The sequence below is a fragment of the Heptranchias perlo genome, chromosome 1 (assembly GCF_035084215.1).
Source record: "Heptranchias perlo isolate sHepPer1 chromosome 1, sHepPer1.hap1, whole genome shotgun sequence".
Classification (NCBI taxonomy): domain Eukaryota; kingdom Metazoa; phylum Chordata; class Chondrichthyes; order Hexanchiformes; family Hexanchidae; genus Heptranchias; species Heptranchias perlo.
Window position 1 is genome coordinate 9,482,956 of NC_090325.1, and position 21,329 is coordinate 9,504,284.

The window sequence follows — 21,329 nt, forward strand, 5'->3', positions numbered from 1 at the left end:
CTGTTTCCATGTTGTAAACTTCTATGATTCTATAGATCCTTGGGGACTCGAGAGGTGTGGGAGCGGGAAGAGAAGCCATTGCAGGTGATTCTCTGGCTACGACAGGAGAGATAAGAATGGAACCAGTCATTAATGTCAAGAAAAGCAGTGGCCCTAGTACCGATACCTGAGGAACACCACTGTATACCTTCCTCCAGTCCAAAAAACATCTTCACCACTACTGTGTTTACTTACTCACCACTACTTAGCCAATTTCGTATCTATGCTGCCACTGTCCCTTTATTCCATGGGCTTCAACTTTGATGACAAGCCTATTATGCGGCACTTTATCAAACGTCTTTTGGAAGTCCATATACACCACATCAACTGCATTGCCCTCATCGACCCTCTCTGTTACCTCATCAAAAAACTCAATCAAGTTAGTTAAGCACAATTTGCCTTTAATAAATCCATGCTGGCTTTCCTTAATTAATCCACACTTGTCCAAATGATTGTTAATTCTGTCCCGGATTATCGTTTCTAAAAGTTTCCCCACCACTGAGGTTAAACTGACTGGCCTGTAGTTGCTGGGTTTATCCTTACACCCTTTTTTGAACAAGGGTGTAACATTTGCAATTCTCCAGTCCTCTGGCACCACCAGAGTATCTAAGGAGGATTATGGCCAGTGCCTCTGCAATTTCCATCCTTACTTCCCTCAGCAACCTGGGATGCATCCCATCCGGACCGGGTGTCTTATCTACTTTAAGTACAGCTAGTCTTTCTAGTACCTCCTCTTTATCAATTTTTAGCCCATCCAGTATCTCAACGACCTCCTCTTTTACTGTGACTTTGGCAGCATCTTCTTCCTTGGTAAAGACAGATGCAAAGTACTCATTTAGTACCTCAGTCATGCCCTCTGCCTCCATGCGTATAATCTCCATTTTGATCCCACCCCTACTTTTACTACCCGTTTACTGTTTTCATGCCTATAGGAGACATTTAGTTTTGGATAAGGATTTTATAATTTGTAAATTCCCTAGATCAAATTAGAATTAGCTTGATAGCCTATAATTTGAGTTTGTGACAAAGGGACACAGATCTACTTTCACAGCTGAATAATACATTGTGTACTACTGGATCTGTTTTTATTAATTCTTGGGATGTGGGTGTCACTGGTAAGGCCGGTGTTTATTGCCCCTTGAGAAGGTAGTGATGGGCCTTCTTGAATCGCTGCAGTCTGCGTGGTGAAAGTGCTGTTCGGTCGGGAGTTCCAGGATTTTGCCTCAGTGACAGTGAAGGAACTGTGATATATACGTCCAAGTCGGAGTAATGTGTGACTTGGAGAGGAACTTGGAGTCGCTCTCATACACCCGGTGCAGTGCATCCTTTAAATAGTACACAGTGCAGCCTCAGTTTGCCGATGGGTGAAGGGGGTGATATAACATTTCTGTTCTTATATAATAGCATACAAACTGACTTACTGTGAGCATTGGAATGACATAAACAAAGAACGTGCATTTATATACCATCTTGTGTCTCTCAGGACGTTTCGAAGTGCTTCACAAACAATGCGCACTTCCTGTTAAATGTAATGTATACGTCCTGTAACATTTTCCTGTTATGCCATCTTCATTGCACTTTTCCATCACACTTCAGCTTTATCTATTCATTTCACTTCCCTCTGGTTGCATTTTCCAAGTTTCTTCTTCAAGGTAGGTGAGACCCTGCGGTTCTGCCTCCAAGATATCCAAGTACCTCAATAACTCAGTATAGAGCAGCAGTGCCCTGGAGTTGCGAGGTAATCTAGGCTGACACTCTAATGCAGCACTGAGGGAGTGCTGCGCTGTCAGAGGTGCCATCCTTAGGATGACACACTAAACCGAGGCCCCTATTACATGTGTAATAAAAGGCACCTCCAGCCTTTTATGTTATTGTACTTATTTATACAATGTAACGTCCACCTATCGTATTTATTACTAGAATGTATCCCTCGTTCTTATATACCCCCTATCCTTATTATATTGTAGATAATAGAATGTAACTCCTGCTGTTGTATCTATTGATGCAATGTAACTCCAGGCCATATCATATTGTATTTATTGATACAATGCAACTCCACCCTTATTAAAGTCCATTTATTGATACAATGTACCTTAGCCCTCGTTATATTGTAAGGGGACAAACACTCAGGAGTTTACAAGTAAATCAATCGACTTTTCATTACGAAGGAATTCAGTGTTTTACACCCTGAAAAGATCGGTTACGGAGCAGTACACAACTGACGTCGATGGTACAATTTAGAACACCGAGCGATTCTCTATCCCTTTAAAAAGGCATGAGTTTAGGATTTGTGGTCCCCACCTCATCAGTAATTAGCACCCCTGTTTTCCTGAAGATGTGGAGTCTTGCTGGAGTTCGGTGTCACGAGTGCTGGATACCCTCTGGTACCTCACCCAGGCTGAGCTAAACTGCAAGAGGGTTGCACCGATTAACTTGTTGATGGTTTGAAACCTTTTAAAGGCTTTCGCTCCCCACCCACCCCCCCCCCTCCCCCCACCTTCCGCATCGTTCACCTGAGGAAGGAGGTAGCCTCCGAAAGCTTGTGAATTTAAAATAAAATTGCTGGACTATAACTTGGTGTTGTAAAATTGTTTACAATTGTCAACCCCAGTCCATCACCGGCATCTCCACATCTTCACTCAGGGGGCAGAGGGTTCTTGGCAGGACCAGGCGGCCTTCGGTTTGACCCCGGCCTACCGCTTCACTGTCCTCTTCGTGATCCTGCCCTCCCGGTCGATGGCGAAGTTATAGTTCTTTGGATTGTCCAGAACTTCCTCTATCCGCTGATCCAAATTCTCCAGCGTGATGAAATTCTTCACTGCCTCCTGTAAATTAAGCGAGAAGAGTCAAGAGGCTCAAAAAAAAACCAGGCCTTTTCAGGAAGATCCCGTCAATACCAAGAACAACAACAACTTGCATTTACACCACGCCTTTCGCCGCCTCAGGACGTCCCAAGCGCTTTACAGCGGCGTGAAGTACTTTTTGAAGTGTAGTCACTGTTGTAATGTAGGAAACACAGCAGCCAATTTGCTCACAGCAAGGTCCCGCAAACATTCAATGAGATAAATGGGAGCTGTAGCAGAGAATTGGAGGATTGCAAATGTTACACCCTCATTCAAAATAGTGGGGAGGGATAAACCCGGCAACTACAGGCCAGTCAGCTTTTCGTCAGCAGTGGGGAAACTTGTAGAGACAATAATCCGAGAAAATTAATTGTCACTTGGAAAAATATGTGTTAATAAATGATAACCGGCATAGACTGGTTAAAAGGAAAATCATGTGTTTGACTGACTTGATTGAGTTCTTTGATGAAATAACAGAGAGGGTTGATGTTGTGTATATAGACTTTCAAAAGGAGTTTGGTAAAGTACCACGTAATAGACTTGTTGGCAAAATTAAAGCCCATGGGATTAAAGGGACAGTTGCTGTGTGGATTTAAAATTGGCTACGGGACAGAAAGCAGAGAGTAGTGGTGAACGGTTGTTTTTCAGACTGGAGGGAAGTATACAGTGGCGTTCTCCAGGGGTCGGTATTAGGACCACTGCTCTTTTTGATACGTATTAATGACCTGGACTGGGGTATAGAGGGTATAATTTCAAAGTTTGCAGATGACACGAAAATGTAGCAAACAGCGTGGAGGATAGTAACAGACTTCAGGGGTCATAGACAGACTGGTGGCAGATGCAATTGAACGCAGAGAAGTATGAAGTGATGCATTTTGGCAGGAAGAATGAGGAGAGGTAATGTAAACTAAACGGAACAATTTGTTATGACAATGGCACAGCAAAGCTGAGCCAAATTCAGCAGGGAGCTTCTTCCCTGCTGGGCTAAATGGCAAAGCAGCTTTGCGTGGAAAAGTATCAGGTGGAATTTCCAAAGGTCATTAATGATTATTAATCATATAATTAGCAAACATCATCTAATTAATGATCATAGGACATAGACAGGTTGGTGGAATGGGCCAACACGTGGCAGGTGAAATTCAACGTAGGAAAGTGTGAAGTGATACATTTCGGTAGGAAGAACGAGGAGAGGCAATATCAACTGGAGGGCACAACTCTAATGGGGGTGCAGAAACAGAGAGATCTGGGGGTATATGTGCACAAATCGTTGACGGTGGCAGGGCAGGTTGAGAAAGCAGTTAAGAAAGCATACAGGATCCAGGGCTTTATAAATAGAGGCATAGAGTACAAAAGCAAGGAGGTTATGATGAACCTTTATAAAACACTGGTTCGGCCACAACTGGAGTATTGTCCCCAATTCAGGGCACCTCACTTTAGGAACATAGGAACAGGAGTAGGCCATTCAGCCCCTCGTGCCTGCTCTGCCATTTGATAAGATCATGGCTGATCTGTGATCTAACTCCATATACCTGCCTTTGGCCCATATCCCTAATACCTTTGGTTGCCAAAAAGCTATCTATCTCAGATTTAAATTTAGCAATTGAGCTAGTATCAATTGCCGTTTGCGGAACAGTTCCAAACTTCTACCACCCTGTGTGTGTAGAAATGTTTTCTAATCTCGCTCCTGAAAGGCCTGGCTCTAATTTTTAGACTGTGCCCCCTACTCCTAAAATCCCCAACCAGCAGAAATAGTTTCTCTCTATCCACCCTATCTGTTCCTCTTAATATCTTATAAACTTCGATCAGATCATCCCTTAACCTTCAAAACTCTAGAGAATACAACCCCAATTTGTGTAATCTCTCCTCGTAACTTAACCCTTGAAGTCCGGGTATCATTCTAGTAAACCTATGCTGCGCTCCCTCAAAGGCCAGTATATCCTTCTGAAGGTGCGGTGCCCAGAACTGCTCACAGGTGCGGTCTAACCAGGATTTTGTATAGCTGCAGCATAACTTCTGCCCCCTTGTACTCTAGTCCTCTAGATATAAAGGCCAGCATTCCATTTGCCTTCTTGATTATTTTCTGCACCTGTTCATGACACTTCAATGATCTATGTACCTGTACCCCTAGGTCCCTTTGGACATCCACTGTTTTTAACTTTTTACCATTTAGAAGGTACCCTGTTCTATCATTTTTTGATCCAAAGTGGATGACCTCACATTTGTCTACACTGAATTCCATTTGCCACAGTTTTGCCCATTCACCTAATCTATCAATATCCCTTTGTAATTTTATGTTTTCATCTACACTGCTTACAATGCCACCAATCTTTGTGTCATCGGCAAACTTAGATATAAGACTTTCTATGCCTTCATCTAAGTCGTTAATAAATATTGTGAATAATTGAGGCCCCAAGACAGATCCCTGCGGGACTCCACTAGTCACATAGAATCATAGAAGTTTACAACATGGAAACAGGCCCTTCGGCCCAACATGTCCATATCGCCCAGTTTATACCACTAAGCTAGTCCCAATTGCCTGCACTTGGCCCATATCCCTCTGTACCCATCTTACCCATGTAACTGTCCAAATGCTTTTTAAAAGACAAAATTGTACCCGCCTCTACTACTGCCTCTGGCAGCTCGTTCCAGACACTCACCACCCTTTGAGTGAAAAACTGCCCCTCTGGACCCTTTTGTATCTCTCCCCTCTCACCTTAAATCTATGTCCCCTCGTTATAGACTCCCCTACCTTTGGGAAAAGATTTTGACTATCGACCTTATCTATGCCCCTCATTATTTTATAGACTTCTATAAGATCACCCCTAAACCTCCTACTCTCCAGGGAAAAAAGTCTCATCTTGCCAATGTGAGTACCTACCCATTATCCCTACTCTCTGTCGCCTTTCGCTCAGCCAACTTCCTAACCAAGTCCGTACTTTTCCCTCGATTCCATGGGCTTTTATCTTAGCTAACAGTCTCTTATGTAGGACCTTATCAAACGCCTTCTGGAAGTCCATATAAATAACATCCATTGACAGTCCCCTGTCCACTACCTTAGTCAACTCTTCAAAAGGAAAGATGTGAAGGCCTGAGAGAGGGTGCAGAAGAGATTTACTCGAATGGTTCCAGGGATGAGGGGCTTTAGTTACATGGATAGACTGGAGAAGCTGGGGTTGTTCTCCTTAGAGCAGAGAAGGTTGAGAGGAGTTTTGATAGAGGTATTCAAAATCATGAAGGGTCTAGATAGAGTAGATAAAGAGAAACTGTTCCCATTGGTGGAGGGGTCAAGAACTAGAGGGCATAAATTTAAGGTGATTGGCAAAAGAACCAAAGGCGACATGAGGAAAAACTTTTTCTTAACACAGCGAGCGGTTGTGGTCTGGAATGCACTATGCGAGGGAATGGTGGAGGCAGATTCAATCGTGGCTTTCCAAAGGGAAGTGGATAAGTACTTGAAGGGAAAAAACTTGCAGGGCTACGGGGATAGGACAGGGGAGTGGGACTAGCTGGATTGGTCTTGCAGACAGCCAGCACGGACTCGATGGGCCGAATGGTTACAGCACGCAAGGTGGCCATTCTATGATTCTAATCACAATGAGCACGCTTTCAATCACAACTAAGAAATCCCATCTTTTGTATTAAGTATCTATCATTAAGGGGAGTGCTGCAGTGTCACCGTTCTTTCACCTCTGGGACCTGGGTGCGAATTTAACCTACTGTGCGAGGATCAAAACATCTTTTCAGTCTCTCCCTCTCTTGCTGGCTTCAACTGAGCTTGACACAGTCTCAGTGTGAATTCTGTCAGGCAAAAGTCCACAGCACATCAGAATTTGGAACAGAGTCAAAGTTAGGCAATCTTGCTTGTAGTCGTCAAATGGACAGCTGGAGTAGGATAGATTCTGGGAGTAGCAAGTGATGCCTTTCTGTGGCTACTTGTGGAGCAGAACGAACTCTCACTCCACATCTAACCTGTCCAATATCTCACCTAGGAGCCCTTTATGGGACAGTGTAGAGGGAGCTTTACTCTGTATCTAACCTGTGCTGTACCTGCCCTGGGAGTGTTTGATGGGACAGTGTAGAGGGAGCTTTACTCTGTATCTAACCTGTGCTGTACCTGCCCTGGGAGTGTTTGATGGGACAGTGTAGAGGGAGCTTTACTCTCTATCTAACCTGTGCTGTACCTGCCCTGGGAGTGTTTGATGGGACAGTGTAGAGGGAGCTTTACTCTGTATCTAACCCGTGCTGTACCTGCCCTGGGAGTGTTTGATGGGACAGTGTAGAGGGAGCTTTACTCTGTATCTAACCCGTGCTGTACCTGCCCTGGGAGTGATTGGTGCTGATACTGGATGCTAACAGTAGTAAGCGTGCTGCTCTCCAGCCCCGACATCCCTCAGATGGAAGAGGGTAAAAAAGGACAACTTCCAGAAAGAAAATAGAGGTCTTATAACAAGAGTGAAACGGCCGCCCTCCCCCACACTCAGTACGTACCTGCAGCTGCAGCACCTCCCTCTCCTTCTCCTTGAGGAACTCGTCCTGTTTCTTTTCTCTGTGGATGGCAGCCTGAAGTTTCTGCTCTTGCTCCTCTTCTGCCTCTCGCCGGAGTCGCTCTTCCCTGTCGCACGAGCAGAACGCAGTCAGACCAAACGCAAAGGCGAAAATCGGAGTGGATTTGGGCCTTGACTGGCCCCGTCTCCAGTTTTACAATAGAAAGAATTTGCATTTATATAGTGCCTTCCACGACCTCAGGACGTCCCAAAGCGCTCTACAGCCAATGAACTACTTTTGAAGTGTAACGACTGTCGTAATGTAGGAAACACGGCAGCCAATTTGCGCACAGCAAGGTCCCACAAACAGCAATGTAATAACGACCAGATAATCTGCTTTTTAGCGATGTTGGTTGAGGGATAAATATTGGTCAGGACACCGGGGAGAACTCCCCTGCTCTTCTTCGAAATAGTGCCATGGGATCTTTTACATCCACCTGAGAAGGCAGACGAGGCTTCGGTTTATCATCTCATCCGAAAGACGGCACCTCTGACGGTGCAGCACTCCCTCAGTGCTGCACTGCGGAATGTCAGCCTGGATTATGTAATCAAGTCGCTGGAGTAGGACGACCTTCTGATTCAGGAAGCGAGACAGCTACCACTGAGCCATTGGAGAGTGCTGACTCCAGTGGCAGCGGTGTGACATAAGAACATAAGAAACAGGAGCAAGAGTAGGCCATCCGGCCCCTCTAGCCTGCTCCGCCATTCAATATGATCATGGCTGATCTTCGACCTCAACACCATTTTCCTGCACCATCCCCATATCCCTTCATGCCTTTAATATCTAGAAATCTATCGATCTCTGTTTTGAATGTACTCAATGACTGAGCCTCCACAGCCCTCTGGGGTAGAGAATTCCAAAGATTCACCACCCTCTGAGTGAAGAAATTTCTCCTCATCTCAGTCCTAAATGGCCGACCCCTTATTCTGAGACTGTGACCCCTGGTTCTAGACTCTCCAGCCAGGGGAAACATCCTCCCTGCATCTACCCTGTCGAGCCCTGTAAGAATTTTGTATGTTTCAATGAGATCACCTCTCATTCTTCTAAATTCTAGAGAATACAGGCCCAGTCTACTCAATCTCTCCTCATACGACAATCCCGCCATCCCAGGAATCAGTCTGGTGAACCTTCGTTGCACTCCCTCTATGGCAAGTATTTCCTTTCTTAGGTAAGGAGACCAAAACTGTACACAATACTCCAGGTGCAGTCTCACCAAGGCCCTATATAATTGCAGTAAGACATCTTTACTCCTGTACTCAAATCCTCTTGTAATAAAGGCCAACATACCATTTGCCTTCCTAATTGCTTGCTGTACCCTGCAAGCTTTGTTAGCTTTCAGTGACTCATGTTCAAAGGGACCAGGGTGTCCTTATACATCAACATTTCCCAATCTCTCACCATTTAAAAAAATATTCTGTATTTCTGTTTTTCCTACCAAAGTGGATAACTTCACATTTTTCCACATTATATTCCATCTGCCATGTTCTTGCCCACTCACTTAGCCTGTCTATATCCCCTTGAAGCCTCCTCACAACCCACATTCTCACCTAGTTTTGTGTCATCAGCAAACTTGGAAATATTACATTCGGTCCCCTCATCCAAATCTACATCGCACAAGTGATGCACACTTCCAGAGATGCAGACAAATAGCACCTGAGGCAGCTTCGCGCTCCCAGGGGCAGAGCAGTGCTCTGAGCGAACCCCTTCAATTGCTGGGGCTGAGCTCAATTTTTACACACACACACACACACACACACACACACACACACACACAACTGGTTCACTAAACCTGCCGCCCTTACCCAGTCAGGGCATATATGTGGCTCCAGTCCCACACTAAAGTGGTTGACTCTAAACTGCCCTCTGAAGTGACCGAGCGAGACGCTCAGTTGTACCAACAACCGCTACAAAGAATTGCAGCAGTTTAAGAAAGGTGGCGGGTCACCACCACCACCTCAGGGCAACTAGGGATGGGCAAGAAATGCCGACCCTGCCAGCGATGCCCACATCACCAGAAAGAATTTTTTTTAAAAAGGAAACAGGCCATTTGGCCCAACCAGTCCGTGCTGGTTATTAAACCTCCATGCGAGCATATAGTCCTAACCAGATTTATCCGCCCTGTTCTCATATCCCTTCAACCCCCTCGTCCTTCATGCACCGATCCAACCGAATCTAGAATGTTGACAATAGTTTCTGCCTCAAACACTAACTCTGGAAGTAAATTCTGGATGTGTCGCCCACACCCAAGAACAGGTTTAAAAAAACACACACAATAATCAAACTCACACAACACAACACATTTGCCCCAAGAGAAATTTCCCCGCCTGTTGCAAGAGCTTCAGTTTAATGCCGCACTTAAAGTTCTGACAATACAGCATTTCCTCCATCCTTCACTGAAATAAAAACTCAAGACTTGGTATCGTGCTCTGTCCGAAAACCTTCTGACCGAGAGGTAAGAGAGTTACCAACTGAGGCAAGCTGGTACTGGACTGATTGAAACTCCGAACACACCGACCCTGAGTGAGGAGAGTCTGATTTAACACTGTGAGAGCTCCTAACACACTGACCCTGAGTGAGGACAGTCTGATTTAACACTGCGAGAGCTCAAAACACACTGACCCTGAGTGAGGACAGTCTGATTTAACACTGCGAGAGCTCCTAACACGTCGAACCTGAGTGAGGACAGTGAGATTTAACACTGCGAGGGCTCCGAACACACTGACCCGGAGTGAGGACAGTCTGATTTAACACTGCGAGAGCTCAAAACACACTGACCCTGAGTGAGGACAGTCTGATTTAACACTGCGAGAGCTCAAAACACACTGACCCTGAGTGAGGACAGTCTGATTTAACACTGTGAGGGCTGCTAACACACTGACCCTGAGTGAGGACAGTCTGATTTAACACTGCGAGAGCTCCCATTACACCGACCCTGAGTGAGGACAGTCTGATTTAACACTGCGAGAGCTCAAAACACACTGACCCTGAGTGAGGACAGTGAGATTTAACACTGTGAGGGCTCCGAACACACTGACCCTGAGTGAGGACAGTCTGATTTAACACTGCGAGAGCTCAAAACACACTGACCGAGTGAGGACAGTGTGATTTAACACTGCGAGAGCTCCTAACACACCGACCCTGAGTGAGGACAGTGTGATTTAACACTGTGAGAGCTCCTAACACACTGACCCTGAGTGAGGACAGTCTGATTTAACACTGCGAGAGCTCAAAACACACTGACCCTGAGTGAGGACAGTCTGATTTAACACTGCGAGAGCTCCTAACACGTCGAACCGGAGTGAGGACAGTGAGATTTAACACTGCGAGGGCTCCGAACACACTGACCCTGAGTGAGGACAGTCTGATTTAACACTGTGAGAGCTCCTAACACGTCGAACCGGAGTGAGGACAGTGAGATTTAACACTGCGAGGGCTCCGAACACACTGACCCTGAGTGAGGACAGTCTGATTTAACACTGTGAGAGCTCCCATTACACCGACCCTGAGTGAGGACAGTCTGATTTAACACTGCGAGAGCTCAAAACACACTGACCCTGAGTGAGGACAGTGAGATTTAACACTGTGAGGGCTCCGAACACACTGACCCTGAGTGAGGACAGTCTGATTTAACACTGCGAGAGCTCAAAACACACTGACCCTGAGTGAGGACAGTCCGATTTAACACTGCGAGAGCTCCTAACACGTCGAACCTGAGTGAGGACAGTGAGATTTAACACTGCGAGGGCTCTGAACACACTGACCCTGAGTGAGGACAGTCTGATTTAACACTGTGAGAGCTCCTAACACGTCGAACCGGAGTGAGGACAGTGAGATTTAACACTGCGAGGGCTCCGAACACACTGACCCTGAGTGAGGACAGTCTGATTTAACACTGTGAGAGCTCCCATTACACCGACCCTGAGTGAGGACAGTCTGATTTAACACTGCGAGAGCTCAAAACACACTGACCCTGAGTGAGGACAGTGAGATTTAACACTGTGAGGGCTCCGAACACACTGACCCTGAGTGAGGACAGTCTGATTTAACACTGCGAGAGCTCAAAACACACTGACCCTGAGTGAGGACAGTCCGATTTAACACTGCGAGAGCTCCTAACACGTCGAACCTGAGTGAGGACAGTGAGATTTAACACTGCGAGGGCTCCGAACACACTGACCCTGAGTGAGGACAGTCTGATTTAACACTGTGAGAGCTCCTAACACGTCGAACCGGAGTGAGGACAGTGAGATTTAACACTGCGAGGGCTCCGAACACACTGACCCTGAGTGAGGACAGTCTGATTTAACACTGTGAGAGCTCCCATTACACCGACCCTGAGTGAGGACAGTCTGATTTAACACTGCGAGAGCTCAAAACACACTGACCCTGAGTGAGGACAGTGAGATTTAACACTGTGAGGGCTCCGAACACACTGACCCTGAGTGAGGACAGTCTGATTTAACACTGCGAGAGCTCAAAACACACTGACCCTGAGTGAGGACAGTCCGATTTAACACTGCGAGAGCTCCTAACACGTCGAACCTGAGTGAGGACAGTGAGATTTAACACTGCGAGGGCTCTGAACACACTGACCCTGAGTGAGGACAGTGAGATTTAACACTGCGAGAGCTCCTAACACACCGACCTTGAGTGAGGACAGTGAGATTTAACACTGCGAGGGCTCCTAACACACCGACCTTGAGTGAGGACAGTGAGATTTAACACTGCGAGAGCTCCTAACACACCGACCTTGAGTGAGGACAGTGCGATTTAACACTGCGAGAGCTCCTAACACACTGACCCTGAGTGAGGACAGTCTGATTTAACACTGTGAGGGCTCCTAACACACAGACCTTGAGTGAGGAAAGTCCGATTTAACACTGCGAGAGCTCCTAACACGTCGAACCTGAGTGAGGACAGTCTGATTTAACACTGAGAGAGCTCCTAACACACTGACCCTGAGTGAGGACAGTGAGATTTAACACTGCGAGGGCTCCTAACACATCGACCCTGAGTGAGGACAGTGTGATTTAACACTGTGAGAGCTCCTAACACACCGACCCTGAGTGAGGACAGTCTGATTTAACACTGCGAGAGCTCCGAACACACTGACCTTGAGTGAGGACAGTGAGATTTAACACTGCGAGAGCTCCGAACACACTGACCTTGAGTGAGGACAGTGAGATTTAACACTGCGAGAGCTCCTAACACACTGACCCTGAGTGAGGACAGTCTGATTTAACACTGCGAGAGCTCCTAACACACCGACCCTGAGTGAGGACAGTCTGATTTAACACTGTGAGGGCTCCTAACACACTGACCCTGAGTGAGGACAGTGCGATTTAACACTGTGAGGGCTCCTAACACACTGACCTTGAGTGAGGACAGTGCGATTTAACACTGTGAGGGCTCCTAACACACTGACCTTGAGTGAGGACAGTCTGATTTAACACTGTGAGGGCTCCTAACACACCGACCCTGAGTGAGGACAGTGAGATTTAACACTGTGAGAGCTCCTAACACACCGACCTTGAGTGAGGACAGTGCGATTTAACACTGTGAGGGCTCCTAACACACCGACCCTGAGTGAGGACAGTGCGATTTAACACTGTGAGGGCTCCTAACACACTGACCTTGAGTGAGGACAGTGCGATTTAACACTGTGAGGGCTCCTAACACACTGACCCTGAGTGAGGACAGTGAGATTTAACACTGTGAGGGCTCCTAACACACTGACCTTGAGTGAGGACAGTGTGATTTAACACTGTGAGGGCTCCTAACACACTGACCCTGAGTGAGGACAGTCTGATTTAAAACTGCGAGAGCTCCTAACACGTCGAACCTGAGTGAGGACAGTGAGATTTAACACTGCGAGAGCTCCTAACACGTCGAACCTGAGTGAGGACAGTGAGATTTAACACTGTGAGGGCTCCTAACACACTGACCCTGAGTGAGGACAGTCTGATTTAACACTGTGAGGGCTCCTAACACACTGACCCTGAGTGAGGACAGTCTGATTTAACAATGTGAGGGCTCCTAACACACTGACCCTGAGTGAGGACAGTCTGATTTAACACTGCGAGAGCTCCTAACACACTGACCCTGAGTGAGGACAGTCTGATTTAACACTGCGAGAGCTCCTAACACACCGACCCTGAGTGAGGACAGTGAGATTTAACACTGTGAGGGCTCCTAACACGTCGAACCTGAGTGAGGACAGTGAGATTTAACACTGTGAGGGCTCCTAACACGTCGAACCTGAGTGAGGACAGTGAGATTTAACACTGTGAGAGCTCCTAACACACTGACCTTGAGTGAGGACAGTGAGATTTAACACTGCGAGAGCTCCTAACACACTGACCTTGAGTGAGGACAGTGAGATTTAACACTGCGAGAGCTCCTAACACACTGACCTTGAGTGAGGACAGTGAGATTTAACACTGCGAGAACTCCTAACACATCGACCCTGAGTGAGGACAGTGTGATTTAACACTGTGAGAGCTCCTAACACACCGACCCTGAGTGAGGACAGTCTGATTTAACACTGTGAGGGCTCCTAACACACTGACCCTGAGTGAGGACAGTCTGATTTAACACTGCTCGAGCTCCTAACACACTGACCTTGAGTGAGGACAGTCTGATTTAACACTGCGAGAGCTCCTAACACACCGACCCTGAGTGAGGACAGTGAGATTTAACACTGTGAGGGCTCCTAACACACTGACCCTGAGTGAGGACAGTGCGATTTAACACTGTGAGGGCTCCTAACACACTGACCCTGAGTGAGGACAGTGCGATTTAACACTGTGAGGGCTCCTAACACACTGACCCTGAGTGAGGACAGTGAGATTTAACACTGTGAGGGCTCCTAACACACTGACCCTGAGTGAGGACAGTGAGATTTAACACTGTGAGGGCTCCTAACACACTGACCCTGAGTGAGGACAGTGAGATTTAACACTGTGAGGGCTCCTAACACACTGACCCTGAGTGAGGACAGTGAGATTTAACACTGTGAGAGCTCCTAACACACTGACCGAGTGAGGACAGTCTGATTTAACACTGTGAGGGCTCCTAACACACAGACCCTGAGTGAGGACAGTCTGATTTAACACTCAGGCACCCCCCCACTCCACCCCCCCAGAGACTCACCGGAGTTTTTGGAGCCGTTCGTTCTCTCGGTTATTGAAATCCATCAACCTCTGATGTTTATCAGCCTCTATCTTCGCCCGTACCGCCGCCAGCGAGCCCACCTCCTCTTCGTAACGTTTCCGCAGCATATCCTCCTTGAACTCACCCCTTTAGTTTGAGAGGGGGGGGGGGGGGGGGGGGTGGGGGGAAGAAAAAGGAATCAAATTTCACTTGCGTTGCCTTTCTTTTGGTCAGCTGAGTGTGAGATGCACACGGAAGCCCGTCAGAGCCTCAAACCAAACTGAGAAATCCAAACCTGTCATTTCCAATTGCCTGATAAGAAGAAGGAACGGTGACAGTTGTGGCTCAGCAGGTGGTCTCTCGCCTCGGAGTCAGGAGGTCATGGGTTCAAGCCCCACTCCAGGGACTTCACTTCCACTGCAGTACTGAGGGAGTGCCACACTGTCGGGGGTGCCGTCTTTCAGATGAGACATTAAACCGAAGCCCCGTCTGCCCTCTCAGGTAGATGTAAAGGATCTCATGCCCTGGTGTCCTGGCCAATATTTATCCCTCAACCAACCAAAACAGATCTGATCATTATCACATTGCTATTTGTGGGATCTTGCTGTGCGCAAATTAGCGTTTCCTACATGACAACTGTGACTACACTTCAAGTACTTCATTGGCTGTAAAACGCAATAAGGTGCCCTGAGTTAAAATTGTAACTCCAATCCTTATTATATTGTATTTATTGATACCCCTGTATATTATTTATGTACCCAGTCTGTGGATATTATTTATTGATGTACCCCAGCCCCTGTATATTAATTATTAATGTTCCCTTAACCGAGATGAGAAAAATTTTGTCACACAGCAAGTTATGATGATCTGGAATGCACTGCCTGAATACACAGGGACTGTATATTATTTATTGATGAACCGCAGCCCCTGTATATTATTTAGGTACCCTAGCTCCTGTATATTATTTATTAATGTACCCTAACTCCTGCATTTATTAATGTATCCTAGTTCCTATATATTATTTATTAATATATGCCAGCCCCCGCATATTTCATGTATCCTAGTTTCAGTTTATCATTTATTAATGTACCTCAGTCCCTGTATATCATTTAATGTACCCATCCCTGTATATTATTTATTAATGTACTCCAGCCCTTGTATATTATCAAAGTACCCCAGCCCTTGTATATTTATTGATGTGCTCCAGTCCTTGTATATCATTTATTTATGTACCCTAGTCCCTGCATATTATTTAATGTACTTCAGTCCCTGTATATTAATGTACCCCAGTTCCTGTATGTTTATTAACGTACCCCTCCCCTGTATTTATGTACCCCAGTCCCAGTATATTATTAATGTAAGCCAGCCCTGTATATTATTAATGTATCCCAAGATATCAAGAAACGGCTGAGTGCACTGGATACAGCAAAGGCTATGGGCCCCGACAACATCCCGGCTGTAGTGCTGAAGACTTGTGCTCCAGAACTAGCTGCGCCTCTAGCCAAGCTGTTCCCGTACAGCTACAACACTGGCATCTACCCGACAATGTGGAAAATTGCCCAGGTATGTCCTGTCCACTAAAAGCAGGACAAATCCAATCCGGCCAATTACCGCCCCATCAGTCTACTCTCAATCATCAGCAAAGTGATGGAAGGTGTCGTCAACAGTGCTTTCAAGCGGCACTTACTCACCAATAACCTGCTCACCAATGCTCAGCTTGGGTTCCGCCAAGACCACTCAGCTCCAGGCCTCATTACAGCCTTGGTCCAAACATGGACAAAAGAGCTGAATTCCAGAGGTGAGAGTGACTGCCCTTGATATCAAGGCAGCATTTGACCGAGTGTGGCACCAAGGAGCCCGAGTAAAACTGAAGTCAATGGGAATCAGGGGAAAACTCTCCAGTGGTTGGAGTCATACCGAGCACAAAGGAAGATGGTAGTGGTTGTTGGTGGCCAATCATCTCAGCCCCAGGACATTGCTGCAGGAGTTCCTCAGGGCAGTGTCTTAGGCCCAACCATCTTCAGCTGCTTCATCAATGACCTTCCCTCCATCATAAGGTCAGAAATGGGGATGTTCGCTGATGATTGCACAGTGTTCAGTTCCACTCGCAACCCCTCAGATAATGAAGCAGTCCGAGCCCGCATGCAGTAAGACCTGGACAACATCCAGGCTTGGGCTCATAAGTGGCAAGTAACATTCGCGCCAGACAAGTGCCAGGCAATGACCATCTCCAACAAGAGAGTCTAACCACCTCCCCTTGACATTCAACGGCATTACCATCGCCGAATCCCCCACCATCAACATCCTGGGGGTCACCATTGACCAGAAACTTAACTGGACCAGCCATATAAATACTGTGGCTACAAGAGCAGGTCAGAGGCTGGGTATTCTGCGGCGAGTGACTCACCTCCTGACTCCCCAAAGCCTTTCCACCATCTACAAGGCACAAGTCAGGAGTGTGATGGAATACTCTCCGCTTGCCTGGATGAGTGCAGCTCCAACAACACTCAAGAAGCTCGACACCATCCAGGACAAAGCAGCCCACTTGATTGGCACCCCATCCACCACCCTAAACATTCACTCCCTTCACCACCGGCATACCGTGGCTGCAGCGTGTACCATCCACAGGATGCACTCCAGCAACTCGCCAAGGCTTCTTCGACAGCATCTCCCAAACCCGCGACCTCTACCACCTAGAAGGACAAGAGCAGCAGGCGCATGGGAACAACACCACCTGCACGTTCCCCTCCAAGTCACACACCATCCCGACTTGGAAATATATCGCCGTTCCTTCATCGTCACTGGGTCAAAATCCTGGAACTCCCTTCCTAACAGCACAGTGGGAGAACCGTCACCACACGGACTGCAGCGGTTCAAGAAGGTGGCTCACCACCACCACCTTCTCAAGGGCAATTAGGGATGGGCAATAAATGCTGGCCTCGCCAGCGACACCCACATCCCATGAACGAATAAAAAAAGTCCCTTTATATTATTTATTAATATATGCCAGCCCCTGTATATTAATGTATCCCAGTCCCTGCATATTTGATGCATCCTAGTCCCTGTATATTATTTATTAATGTCCCCCAGTCCCTATGTATTTATTAATGTACCCATCCCTGTATATTATTTATTAATGTACCCCCATCCCTGTATATTATTTATTAACATTTATTAACATACCCCCATCCCTGTACATTCATTAATGTACCCCAGTCCCTGTATATCATTCATTAATGTACCCCAGTCCCTGTATACCATACCTTAATGGACCCCAGTCCCTGTATATCATCTATTAATGTACCCCAGTCCCTGTATACCATTCATTAATGTACCCCAGTCCCTGTATACCATTCATTAATGTACCCCAGTCCCTGTATACCATTCATTAATGTACCCCAGTCCCTGTATACCATTCATTAATGTACCCCAGTCCCTGTATACCATTCATTAATGTACCCCAGTCCCTGTATATCATTTATTAATGTACCCCAGTCCCTGTATATCATTCATTAATGTACCCCAGTCCCTGTATACCATTTATTAATGTGCCCCAGTCCCTGTATACTATTCATTAATGTACCCCAGTCCCTGTATATCATTTATTAATGTACCCCAGTCCCTGTATATGATTCATTAATGTACCCCAGTCCCTGTATACCATTTATTAATGTACCCCAGTCCCTGTATACCATTCATTAATGTACCCCAGTCCCTGTATACCATTCATTAATGTACCCCAGTCCCTGTATACCATTTATTAATGTACCCCAGTCCCTGTATACCATTCATTCATGTACCCCAGTCCCTGTATATGATTCATTCATGTACCCCAGTCCCTGTATATGATTCATTCATGTACCCCAGTCCCTGTATACCATTCATTAATGTACCCCAGTCCCTGTATACCATTCATTAATGTACCCCAGTCCCTGTATACCATTCATTAATGTACCCCAGTCCCTGTATACCATTCATTAATGTACCCCAGTCCCTGTATACCATTCATTAATGTACCCCAGTCCCTGTATACCATTCATTAATGTACCCCAGTCCCTGTATACCATTCATTAATGTACCCCAGTCCCTGTATACCATTCATTAATGTACCCCAGTCCCTGTATACCATTCATTAATGTACCCCAGTCCCTGTATACCATTCATTAATGTACCCCAGTCCCTGTATATCATTTATTAATGTACCCCAGTCCCTGTATATCATTCATTAATGTACCCCAGTCCCTGTATACCATTTATTAATGTGCCCCAGTCCCTGTATACTATTCATTAATGTACCCCAGTCCCTGTATATCATTTATTAATGTGCCCCAGTCCCTGTATATGATTCATTAATGTACCCCAGTCCCTGTATACCATTCATTAATGTACCCCAGTCCCTGTATACCATTCATTAATGTACCCCAGTCCCTGTATACCATTCATTAATGTACCCCAGTCCCTGTATACCATTTATTAATGTACCCCAGTCCCTGTATACCATTCATTAATGTACCCCAGTCCCTGTATATGATTCATTAATGTACCCCAGTCCCTGTATACCATTCATTAATGTACCCCAGTCCCTGTATACCATTCATTAATGTACCCCAGTCCCTGTATACCATTCATTAATGTACCCCAGTCCCTGTATACCATTCATTAATGTACCCCAGTCCCTGTATACCATTCATTAATGTACCCCAGTCCCTGTATACCATTCATTAATGTACCCCAGTCCCTGTATACCATTCATTAATGTACCCCAGTCCCTGTATACCATTCATTAATGTACCCCAGTCCCTGTATACCATTCATTAATGTACCCCAGTCCCTGTATACCATTCATTAATGTACCCCAGTCCCTGTATACCATTCATTAATGTACCCCAGTCCCTGTATACCATTCATTAATGTACCCCAGTCCCTGTATACCATTCATTAATGTACCCCAGTCCCTGTATACCATTCATTAATGTACCCCAGTCCCTGTATACCATTCATTAATGTACCCCAGTCCCTGTATACCATTCATTAATGTACCCCAGTCCCTGTATACCATTCATTAATGTACCCCAGTCCCTGTATACCATTCATTAATGTACCCCAGTCCTTGTATATTAATGTATCTCACTCCCTATATATTATTTAATGTATCTGAGCCCCGTATATTAATGCCCCCCCCTCCCCCTTGTACATCATTTACCTATGAAGGTACCTCAGCACTCACCTGAGCGCCCCGACGATGGCCACATACTGGCGGTAACGCTCCTTCACCACCAACAGCTCCTCGGGATCGACGGGAGTGGGGACCCGCAGCCGCCCGGCCTTGGATTTGGCCGGCGGGTCGTTGCGCGACTTGCGGCCCCGGACGGGGACCCAGCGGGCGGGCGGGACGGCGGGCAGAGCTGGCGGGCGCCGCTTGAAGGGGAGGGAGAGCAGGAGCGGCCGGTACAGACCCCACATGGTGCCCGGAGGAGGGAGCGGGGAGAGGAGCCTCTCACATGGGCGCAGCCATACCGGAAACACAGCTCATGTAGCAATTCATTCATCGGGTCAAAGGTGCCTGGGCTTAAAGCTGCACTGCACCCCCCCCCCCCCAAAACCCCCACCAAACCTGGGGGGGGGGGGGGGGGCAAGAATTTCCACCCTCACCTTCATCTGGATCACAAAATCTCTTTCACTTCAGCCATGCAGAAGATTTTTTTCATTTTTTTATTTTTTTAAAAAACGATTTCACCACAATGTTGCATTTAAAGGTTGACAATTGTAAACAATTTTACGACACCAAGTTATAGTCCAGCAATTTTATTTTAAATTCACAAGCTTTCGGAGGCTACCTCCTTCCTCAGGTGAACATTTTCCACATCGTTCACCTGAGGAAGGAGGAAGCCTCCGAAAGCTTGTGGAATTTAAAATAAAATTGCTGGACTATAACTTGGTGTTGTAAAATTGTTTACAATTGTCAACCCCAGTCCATCACCGGCATCTCCACACGCATTTAAAGGTGTGCACCTTTAAAGGGCGAACTAAAACAAATGGGGTGATTTTTAAACTCCCAGAATGGGTGGGTGGGGGGACGGGGACGGTGGGAGTTGAAAACTGTTGATTTTTTTTCATTTTTGGGTCGCGACCGCGAAATATTCGGACCCTGCATTCCCACTGGGAAGCCTGTAATTTTTACACGCCGACGTTAAACCCGGATATAAAGTCGGGTTGCGGTCGCGACACAAGAAAGAAACCCAACGGTTTTCAACTCCCACCCCCGCCCCCCCCCCCCCAACCCACCCGTTCTCGGCGTTTAAAATCTCCCCCAAAGAGTGTGCATTTCTACAGCGCCTCTCACGACCTCAGGGTGTCCCAAAGCGCTTTACAGACCATCAAATACTTTTGAAGTGTAGTCACTGTTGTAATGTAGGAAAAACGGCAGCCAATTTGCACATTGCAAGGTCCCGCAAACAGCAATGCGATAATGACCAGATAATCTGTTTTTTGGTGTTAGTAACTACAGGCCAGTTAACCTCAGTGGTGGGGAAACTTTTAGAAACGATAATCCGGGACAGAATTAACAGTCACTTGGACAAGTGTGGATTAATTAAGAAAAGCCAGCACAGATTTGTTAAAGGCAAATCATGTTTAACCAACCTGATAGAGTTTTTTGATGATGTAACAGAGAGGGTGCATGAGGGCAATGCAGTTGATGTGGTTTATATGGACTTTCAAAAGACATTTCATAAAGTGCCACATAACAGG

General features: G+C 46.4%; 1 protein-coding gene across 1 annotated transcript; it reads right to left on the reverse strand.

Moving 5' to 3' along the window:
• Positions 1-2,060: 2,060 nt before the first annotated feature.
• Positions 2,061-20,120, reverse strand: mrps26 (mitochondrial ribosomal protein S26). The gene is made up of 4 exons (XM_067980321.1): positions 19,807-20,120; positions 14,580-14,726; positions 7,371-7,494; positions 2,061-2,864 (listed from the first exon to the last, which is right to left on the reverse strand). The coding sequence occupies exons 1-4, from the start codon at positions 20,040-20,042 to the stop codon at positions 2,733-2,735; spliced, it is 639 nt and encodes a 212-aa protein (XP_067836422.1). The 5' UTR covers positions 20,043-20,120; the 3' UTR covers positions 2,061-2,732.
• Between the last annotated feature and the right edge of the window lie 1,209 nt (positions 20,121-21,329).